Below are 10,597 nucleotides of genomic sequence, written 5' to 3'. Positions count from 1 at the left end.
GCACTGTCGTTGACCGAGAAAAACAAAGATGACTTCCTCTGGTCCTTATTTTAGTTTTACTCTTTGAACTTTCCAGCAGTTTATTTATGATTGTTGTTATTTTTAATTGGGTACAGATTGTTTTAGGAATCATCTTGGTTCCTTTTTCTGAAGTTGTTTTTTTTTTTTGAGACTGGTTTCTAAGGTGCTCCACCTCCACCACCTGTCACTCTACGGGGGGCTATGACTTGAGGACACTCCTCGGTTCTGAGCTCAGCTGCGGACTGGATGGTGAAAGACAGCGGCAGGAGGAGGAGGAGGTTCAGATTTGGAGGTAGGTGGCAATACAGGATTTCAAAATAAAAATCCCCGCGCTGCCGCTTTCTGATAAATTTTCATACACTCTGTGGACCCGGAGAAATAACACTAATCTCTTGAATGTGATTCTCTCAGAAGGATTTTTCTCCTTACAGACAACATCCTGGGCGTTTCACCTCCTCACCCCATCATTTCTATGTGATTGATCAGACCTTGGTCACCTGTCACTAGATGGCATCGTGTAGTGTTTCCTAACAGCAGTACCTAAACTGGCAAAATTACAGCTTTGCCCATTCGTTTCTGTATTTTCTTCCTTGGTGTGGATCTAGAGAATCTAAATTGGATACTGGATATTTCTTCTTTATTTGTCGTATGGATTTAGTTTTGTAAAATTTGGGTGTTCTTTGAGATCCTTTCTCTCCGTGTGTCTTGCTAGGACGTGACCTCAATGATTCTTAAGTCTGAAATAAATAATAAATTAGTTCTTCCTTTCTGAATTTTCCTCCAAGTCACACACCCAAATATTTACTTATAGAGACTTTGCAGAAATAAAATAAAACTCAACACATCCAGGATCTTTACCTAGACATGCAGGCAGAACAAAATACGTGTATGAAAACTTGTTTTCTCTAAGCACGGCCAGTTGCCAGTTGCAATCTACTTATGGATAAGCCAGGCTGAGGGAATAATATAAAAATGATCAGTCGATGCTTTCAGAAACCTGTGAAATTCATAAAGGAAATAGAACAGCAATAAATAAGGAAAACTAACGTAAATAGAATAAAAGTTAATGGTCACAGTCTTATACTTTCTGAGATGTGACAGGTAATTATGAGCATTTTTCCCATTTTATTGAGAAATAATTGACAATGACCATTTTTATTTGTTGTATGCCAATAGACCTTATGTTACTGAAGAATAGATTCTAACTTCTATGCGGTCAATAAAACAAGACAAATCTTTCTTTTAATTATGACTTAATGACCTGAAAACTTCTAAATAATAACAAATGATAAAATGTACTATTTGGAATGAGGCTAACAAGATAGATGACAGAGAGATCAGATGATACATAGCATCTATAACATTACTTGATATTCTGAATAGCTGTCTAAAATCTATAATATTAATTTTCTATTTTCATTTATTTACTATCTGAAAAGACAGTTCTGTTTTAATTTGTCTTTGTGTTTTATTCCATTCATTCAACAAATATTAGCTAAACACACTATGTTGGCTTAGATGCTAGAGATGCAAAAGTAAGTAGGACACTAAATTTGCCCTCAAAAAATTTTTAGTCCTCTACATTGTTAAGAATCCATAACGTAAGTTTCGGAATCAATCACTGGGGTTAGGGGGAGGAGGAGAGAGGGATACCGGGAGAGAGAAACAAAAAGAAAAACTGCAAAGAGTCTTAGACCAGGCAACAGGATGCATGGTTATGGTCAAAGCTCTGCTAATAGACCCTGGAGCTCCCTCACTGTATATGTAAATGAAATAATTTTATAATAAAGTGTTTTGTAGAGGTGTGTGGGTGACTCAGTCAGTTGAGTCTAACGCTTTAATTTTGGCACAGATCATGATCCCAGGGTCGTGGAATGGAGCCCCCAGTCGGGCTCTGCACTGAGTGTGAAGCCTGCTTGAGATTCTCTCTCTCTCTCTCTCTCTCTCTCTCTCAAATAAATTTTTAAATTTTTTTAAAAGACTAAAGTGTTTGTAAATTGTAAAATACTTTTTTTTAATTTTTTTTTTTTACGTTTTTATTTATTTTTGAGACAGAGAGAGACAGAGCATGAACAGGGGAGGGTCAGAGAGAGAGACACACACAGAATCTGAAACAAGCTCCAGGCTCTGAGCTGTCAGCACAGAGCCCGATGCGGGGCTTGAGCTCACGGACTGAGAGATCACGACTTGAGCTGATCTCAGTCGGACGCCCAACTGACTGAGCCACCCAGGCGCCCCTGTAAAATACTTTTTAAATGTACAACTTTTTAAAGCTTTTTAATTTCTTTCTATAAGAACCCCGCGGTTTTCTAATAGAACTTTGATCCAGCAATCAAGTCTTCCTTCCTCCTAATTTACCCTCTATTTCAAAATTCCAACTGCATAAATAAACCCTATTAAGTTTACAATTCCCCTTGTGAAACAAAACAGAAACACCAGGATCTTGGAGAGTAAAAAGGTAGGAAGCTAAACTAAATGGCCCTGTGATCACATCAGACTCTGAAACATTGAGACTCTGGGATGATCACTCTCCCATTCTCTACTCTGCTAATTCTTGCTGCTTCCCTTGGTTTTTGCACATGAGAAATAGAATTTCAAGCCCATTTAGTTACAATAACACATGTGTGATAAAGGGACCTCTTGAAAGTTTCATTTTGGTCCTATAACTACTTCGTTTACACTTTGGTGGTAGAAAAAAAAGATCCAGTTGATGACTGCATTAAGAGATTCGGTACAATAGCATCTATTCTTAGACTAGTTCGATAATTATGCAAAATATTTCTTATTTTCCATTATGGCCAGTCATTTCATATTCTCCAAAAGGAAAATCAGAAAACCTATTTTCCAGGGGCACCTAACTGGCTCAGTCAGTAGAGTATGCAACTCTTGATCTCAAGGTCATGAGTTCCAGCCCCACATTGAGGTGGAGCCTACTTAAAAAAAGAAAACTTATTTTTCCACAGATTGTATGCAGAAACCAACATGTAAGGAACTCTAAACTCAAATATATGTAAAATCACAATGAAAAATACATAAAATGGGGTCCTTTGTCAAGTCCTTGACTGGATCTGGATATGTAAAAGGGTTTTTTATCTTAATTCCCTAGTCTATTATCTGAGGATTTTGTGGTTTTTAAAATTTTTTTTTATGTTTATTTTATTTTTGAGAGAGAGACAGAGCCTGAGTGGGAGAAGAGGCAGAGAGAGAGAGAGGGAGATACAGAATCCCAAGCAGGATCCAGGCTCCGAGCTGTCAGCACAAAGCCCAACGTGGGGCTTGAACCCACAAACGACAAGATCATGACCTGAGCCGAAGTCAGACTTTCAACCAACTGAGCCACCCAGGCACCCCTGAGGATTTTGTCTGTTATTTTGTTACTGCATTAAGTTGCATTTTTAGTATGATGACAGGTTATTAATAAAGACAAACTTCTAATTAAGCATTTGGGCTGAAAATGTTCCCTCAATATATCAGTATATCCTTGTTTGAAATAGTCTTATTTCACTAGGAAAAGAGAAAAAGTTGCTTGGATTCATTCTACCTAAAGTAAATTATGCCTATCCTTATTTTGAATGATTAGTTTTGTTCTAGAATATTTATTTGCCATCACACATAGGCTGGGAGAAAACTTGAAGGGTTGGAAATGAAAGTTCAGAGATCGAGATATCTATCTACCGTATTATTTGTTTCCTGGCCTTCCCTTCATTTTTCAGGTTCATGACATTTTTCTCTTTGTTTAAAATATTATTTCAAGCCAACCAAATGTCTCAAGAATGAATTATTAGTATTTGTGCACAAGAAACCTAGAAAATGGAGTTCTACATCATCAGTTCCACAGACCATAGCATTTAAGCCTTTTACCTCAGTATATTTTGGCAAAAAGATGGTCTTTATCATAAAAGTGTATGTACCCACATTTAGCCATGAACAAAACGTCCCTGGAAAGAAGCAGAGATTTTTTTTAAAACTTATTTTGGGAAAGTGTGCTGAGGGTTTTCCCTAAAAATAAAATGGCATTTCATCAGTACTGGTCATTTTTTAGCCACATATGACAAATGATCACAGATGCTCATAAAAATCTAAAAGGAACTGAATGTTGTTCTCTTCTGACACGACAAATGTCTTTCCTTTAACTGCATTTTAAAACAAAAACAAACTTTACCACTTTGATTAAAGAGAATACAGGAAGCCATATGGTCCCACCCAGAGTTCCTGCATTCAAAATGTCCTCATGGGGAAGAAGGTTGAAGGTGTTTTTAAGAACAGAACTTTCATGTTTCTGCCTGTTAACAATGGCACTTCCTGTTTTGACCTCTAACTATGCTAGGCTATCAAGAAAGTAAAATGATAGACTTCTGCTTTTTGCACAATAAAGAGCATTCTTACTCCCTGTCGCCATGTGTGTTTAGAGTGAAGATTATTGAAGCTCAGTTTTCCTGAGATCCTACACATTGATCTATGGTCTCCCAACAAAGGTTGGGATTTTCAAAAATTTCGGTTATCTAGCCATTAGCTTGGTATTGAAGTCAAAAGAATATGCACTGTTCTTTGTCTCAAATACAAATACAGCTACATGTTGCTTCTAAATGGCCCCAGTGTTTTACTAAAATTTATTAACAGCCCTTAAGTGAGTCAAGACTCTGTGACTGCCTCCTTTTAATATACCGTCTTCTGGGGTGCCTGGTGGCTCAGTCAGTTGAGCATCCAGCTCTTGACCTCAGCTTAGGTCTTGATCTCAGGGTCATGAGTTGAGTTCAAGTCCTATGTTGAGCTCCACACTGGGCATGAAGCCTACTTAAAAAAAAAAAAAAATTAGAAAAGACTCTTTCTCTCAAAAAAGAGAAAAAGGAAGAAAGTAAGGAGACAGAGAAGGAAGGAAGGAAGGAAACAGAAAAGAAGAAAAATAGAAAAGGTGGGAGGAAGGGAGGGAGGAAGGAAGGAAAGAAAGAAAAATTAGAGTAGAGTGAGAAGGCCATCACTTCAAAGTGATGCCAGATTGGCAGAGGCTCTGAGAGGGAGGGCCTCAGGTCTCTCCCCAAGAGAATATTTGTCTTTGGGCAAGAAAGAATTCAAGAGCAAGCCATTTAGAGAAAGGGACAAAGATTTATTAAATATAAAAGTAAGAAAGGAGCTACTTTACAGACAAAGTAGCAGTCTTTCCTCCCAGGTAAGGAAGAGGAGTCTCCCTCTGCTTCTAACAAAGGGTCTTAGAAGTTTGTTTGTTTGTTTGTTGGGTTTTTTTTTTTTTAATTAGCTAAACCACAGGGGTGCCTGCCTTGTGCAGTTGGTAGAGCATTTGACTCTTGATCTTAGCATTGTAGGTTCAAATCCCATGTTGGGTATATAAAGTACTTAAAAATAAAATCTTTTAAAAAAATGTAGCTAACCATATAGGGAGGGGCATACTTTTTAACTTTGGGTTAAAATTTACATTAGGTGGTTGGTTTTTCCATTGTGTTAGGGTGTGTTAGGGTTGTGGAATTACCCACAGGGAGAAATATTAAGAATACCCAGCATTTATGACTTCTACTGCTGGAGGGAGCGGGGTCTTGTGGTCTTCCATTTGAGTCAGATCTTGTGACTCCTTGTATAAGTTGCTGACTTTTAGAATAAGGGTCAGCCTAAAGCCAAAATGGCTTTCCTTTGGTTAATTTGTCTCCTAAGCTTCCCTTCCCTCCTGCTTCAAAAGTAAGAAAAAAAAAACTGCTTGACAGATTCAATAATCTGAGTACCTGTTGCTTCCCGAAACAAGAAAAAAAAAATTTTTTTAAGCAAATCCTGTGTCACTTAGTATAAAAACCAATTCATGTTATTTTTTAAAAAGTAAATACAGGGGTGCCCGGGTGGCTCAGTCAGTTAAGCGTCCGACTTCAGCTCAGGTCACGATCTCGCGGTCCGTGGGTTCGAGCCCCGCGTCAGGCTCTGGGCTGATGGCTCGGAGCCTGGAGCCTGCTTCCGATTCTGTGTCTCCCTCTCTCTCCGCCCCTCCCCTGTTCATGCTCTGTCTCTCTCTGTCTCAAAAATAAAAATAAACGTCAAAAAAAAAAAAAAGTAAATACAGATTATGGTGCGCCTAAGTGGCTCAGTTGGTTAAGCGTCCAACTTTGGCTCAGGTCATGATCTCATGGCTTGTGAGTTCGAGCCCCGCATCAGGCTCTGTGCTGACAGCTCAGAGCCTGGAGCCTGATTAGGATTCTGTCTCCCTCTCTCTCTGCTCCTCCCCTGCTCACACTCTGTCTCTGTCTCTCTCTCAAAAATAAATAAATGTTAAAAAAAATTAAAAAGATAAAAAGTAAATGCAGATTGATGGAATGCTGAAAATAAATAACAAGCATTTTAGAAGGTAATGTACTCAAAGTTAAAAAAAAATACTACTACATATTGAAAGAGGACACTATTTAAAGTAGAAAAAATTTCAGAACAATTCTATTTTCTCTGTTATTGTGAGAGCAACAGTTTATTAGAAGTGCAAATGTATTTTCTCAACAACGACAAACCTTACCCTGGATTTTGTACTTCAGTTCTTGAAAGAAGTTATATATTTCTATATTCATAAAAAAGCAATGTGTGGGCTTTCTTTCCTAGATTCTATAAAATCTTCCTGACATATAAGTGCATGTACTATGTAATATATGTATACAATTTATATACGTATAGATATAAATGTTTTAGGAAGACTAAGTGCTTTTTAAAAGTATTTCAGTAACTGGGATAAATACAGTAAAAACAAATTCCTTTAAGCATTTATTATTATCATTAATGGTTTATGTATCACTTTTTAAAAAATAAGAAATGTATATGTTTCAATTCCAGATTGATATTCATACCAAATGATACTAAAACAATAAAACATTTTCTAAAGCAGAAAATAAGCAAAACATCCTCCAAGGTTGCTCTTGGTGTAGCTAACAGCAAAATTGTTGACTGCTAATCCTGTTTGGAAATCTGTGCAACTTGATGAGCAAATGCATGAAAGATATTAATGGGATATCTGAGAAAACCAAAGATAACTAGAAATGTCAATTTTTAGAATGTATTCTAGGGCAAAAATAAGTTTTAAATGCAGAAGATTTTCTGGCACAATAACTAAAGTGATTAGGTTTACTTTTATAAATTTATAAAACTGAAATAACAATAGGTAACTGTCAAAAAGGAATGTTTTCTCCTTTTCCATAAAACAACAAACACTTTGGGGGCACCTGGGTGGCTCAGTCAGTTAAGCATTCGACTTCAGCTCAGGTCATGATCTTAAGATCCATGAGTTCAAGTCCCGCAGCTCAGAACCTGGAGCCTGCTTCAGATTCTGTGTCCACCCCCCAGCCCCCTACCTGCCCCTCCCCTGCTCACGCTCTGTCTCTCAAAAATAAATAAATGTGAAAAAAAAAATTAAAAACCAAACAAAAAAAACCCCACTTTGTTAAATAATTTTGCTGTAAAAATGATCACTGGTACATGCTTTCCCTAATTCTTGATTTATGTGTAATTTTTATATATTTTCCACAGGGTAAAGCACCTGTGGAAAATATATAAAGCTTTTATATATTTTCCACAGGTAAAGAGTTGATGAGTTGTCTTGATTCATTATCAATAGCAGTCAGGTCAGAGGACTAGATAACAAATAACTTTTGAAAAACCTTTATAAATAAAATATATAATGTGGCCATGATAATCCATCAAGTTCAAGGAGATACTCAATATGTGTGATCACTTTTATTTCTAAAAGGCAATTGCTCAGCAGGCCCAGTTTTCGTTGGTGAGTGCTAAAGAGCAGAAACTATGGAATCAGCTGGTCTGTATTTAGATTATAGCGTGGTAGTACCACTCAATAGTATCTCTAGTAAATTACGCAATTTACCCCAGTAAACTGTTGTTTTCTCCTTTTTAAATGGAAATGTAACAGCCCTTTCTTCACGAGGTTGTTCAGAGCCTTAAATGAGATAATTCCTCCATAGTGCGATGTCTGAGACACAGTAAACATGCTATAAAATTACCAGTTGCAATAATGTTGTTGATGTTGGTGTGAATGATGATGCCTATTCTATTAGGGTTTTAAATTTCCTCTTGACCTGAGTGTTTCAGTTTTATCTGGGACTAGAAGTGAGCACACACACACCCGCCCCCACCCCACCATTCATGCTCTCCTTGAGACCGCAATATCTACAGAGAAGTAAAATGTTAGAATTACACTCTCCCGTTCCTGACACCTTCACATCTCAGTAGTTCTAAGGAAGTATGTAGACTCCAAGAAGAAAAAAGCCAACCCTGAATTTGTGGGAGCCACAATTGAAGGGACAGAACCCACAATGCCAGCACTGTTTTCTCTGAGATTTGTTCTCTTTACAGTGAAAACTATTGGGCTCAAAGCCCTGAATTTCATCAACTCAAAGGTGTAAATCTTGAGGTCAGTTTAAATCTCAAATGTGAATTTATAACCCTAGAGAATTCAATACAATTATAAAGTCAAGTTTGGAAGTTCAGGAACATAACATCTATATACCAAGGAAAACAGAGGGAATTAACAGGCTATAAAAATCACAAAAGCTAGAAATATGCAGTGGATTAGGGTTAGATGGGGAGCCATTTTGATGCTAATTAGGACTGCAAACCCCTCCCAAGACCAGGGCAGAAATACTTACTCTGAGCCTGGCTGAGAGCATTCTGACCTCTCACCCTGTCTTCCACTGACCAAGATAGAAGAATAGTTATTTAAGGGAGAGCAAAACTGCATCCTTTTTCTTGGGACCTAAAGCACCTTGAAAGCTGTTGCCGGGTAAGTCTTCTTATGTTCAACCCACCCTATGCTTAAGACAAATTAGTACCAAGACCATGGAAAGGATACTTAGTAATGTAGTGTGTATTTCCTTACTATATAAATATTTGAACTGATGTCATGGGGAATGGCAGTGGACCAAGAATCAAGAATGGCAGAGTGCTTCTGGGCTATTAGTGGAATATTTTCTTGAAGACATAAACTTGAATTTCTACATCATAGAAACTGACCCTCCATGGAGAAATTTTGCCACCTTTAATCTGGAGATTCACATACCTTATCCCCTTCCCTCTTCCAGCCCCATCTCTCATCATTACCAGATTAACCAAGCTAGGAATTACTAACTATAGGGAAGAATGTAAGTGTTTGGCATGAAGGAAGTTAAATTACTGATGTGTGTTATACACACAGGCAATTATTCATTTGAAGATTTAAATTGTTACATCTGTGTTTTTCAAAGGAAGTCTTTGTAAGAAGAAACACAACTCAGGTGACTGGCTCTTTGCCATATCTCTAAGCCAGGTTAACTGTTCATTTAAGGTCTTATGAGCCAATAGTGTGGTCCACAGAATTATAATTGTGAAGAACCAATAAGACAGATTACAGGTTTGATTTGATCTTCTCAAGATTTCTTTCAATTCTGTGCAAAACTGTGGAAGAAGTGTGTGTGTGTGTGTGTGTGTGTGTGTGTGTGTGTATGTATGTGTGTATGTTTGAACTTTGCTGGGTCAGGGAGAAACATTTTCTTTTCCCTCCTAGATTCTGTGGCCGGTCTAAGAATTAAAGCAACATAAAGCAGATTAACAGGAGAATAACATACAAATTTATTTAATATATTTTTTTACAAATGCATGGAAGTCTTCAGATAGAAAATGGAGACCTGGGGCACCTGGGCAGCTCAGTCATGATCTCACAGTTTGTTAGTTCGAGCCCCGCGTCGGGCTCTGTGCTGATAGCTCAGAGCCTGGAGCCTGCTTCAGGTTCTCCCTTTCTCTCACTCCTGCTCTCACTCACACTCTGTGTGTTTCTCTTTCTCTCAAAAATAAATAAAACGTTAAAAAAAAAAAAAAAGAAAATGAAGACCTGAAGAAGCCATCAGGCTCAAAAGCTCATAAAACTTATTACACAAAGAATGATAAATTGTGAGGATCTGATAACACAAAGGGGCATGGGTTAGGGTGAATTGTGAGTGTCCCAGTGAATTGTGGGACAGTGATTAGGAATTATACGATAGGGAAACTAGTGGAAGATAAGGGTTATTTTAATATGCGTGTATGAAAGGACTTCCAGTCCCTGGTGATAAGACTGTTCTCTTCCTGGTTGAGGGAGGGTGCTTTTCCCTTTGGAAATTTTATGGCCTGCTTTTAGGTAGAAAGAGGGAGACCCAATAGCCCCTCATTCATCTTCTGTTTCTTAAGTTCCTTCAGTAGAGAGAGAGATCCCAGGTAGGCTCTGCACTGTCAATGCAGAGCCCAATGTAGGGCTCAAACCCGCAAACCTGAGATCACGGCCTGAGATCATAAGCCAAGCCGAGCAGAAGTCTGACTCTTAATCAACTGAGCCTCCCAGGTGCCCCTAGGGTGGCATGTTCTTAATCCCTTCACCTGATAGTTTTCAAATTAGAAAAAAGGAAACTTTCTGGGGCACCTGGATGGCTCAGTTGGCTAAGCATCTGACTCTTGATTTGGGCTCAGGTCTTGATCTCACTGGTCATTAATTTGAGCCCCGTGTCAGGCTGCTCCACGCTGTCAGTGAGGAGCCTGCTTGGGATTCTCCCTCTCTCCCTCTCTCCCTGCCCCTCCCCTG

At 38.2% G+C, this 10,597-nt stretch overlaps 1 protein-coding gene across 2 annotated transcripts in view; it reads left to right on the top strand.

The window, feature by feature from the left end:
* Positions 1-200: 200 nt before the first annotated feature.
* The window catches only part of SLC39A10 (solute carrier family 39 member 10), a 144,981-nt gene continuing 134,584 nt past the window's right edge, over positions 201-10,597 (top strand). The window contains exon 1 of one of the 2 annotated variants that reach the window (XM_060622741.3): positions 201-313. Coding sequence is in view for 1 of the 2 variants with exons in the window: in XM_078451066.2 (XP_078307192.1) it covers positions 268-313 (46 nt within the window). In the remaining variant the exon portion in view is untranslated. The remainder of the gene's footprint in view (positions 314-10,597) is intronic. The other variant, XM_078451066.2, reaches the window with a different exon arrangement.

Source organism: Panthera onca, chromosome C1 (genome assembly GCF_046562875.1).
Source record: "Panthera onca isolate mPanOnc1 chromosome C1, mPanOnc1 haplotype 2, whole genome shotgun sequence".
NCBI lineage: Eukaryota > Metazoa > Chordata > Mammalia > Carnivora > Felidae > Panthera > Panthera onca.
The sequence above is the reverse complement of the archived record's forward strand: the minus strand, read 5'-3'. Positions and strand labels throughout refer to the sequence as shown.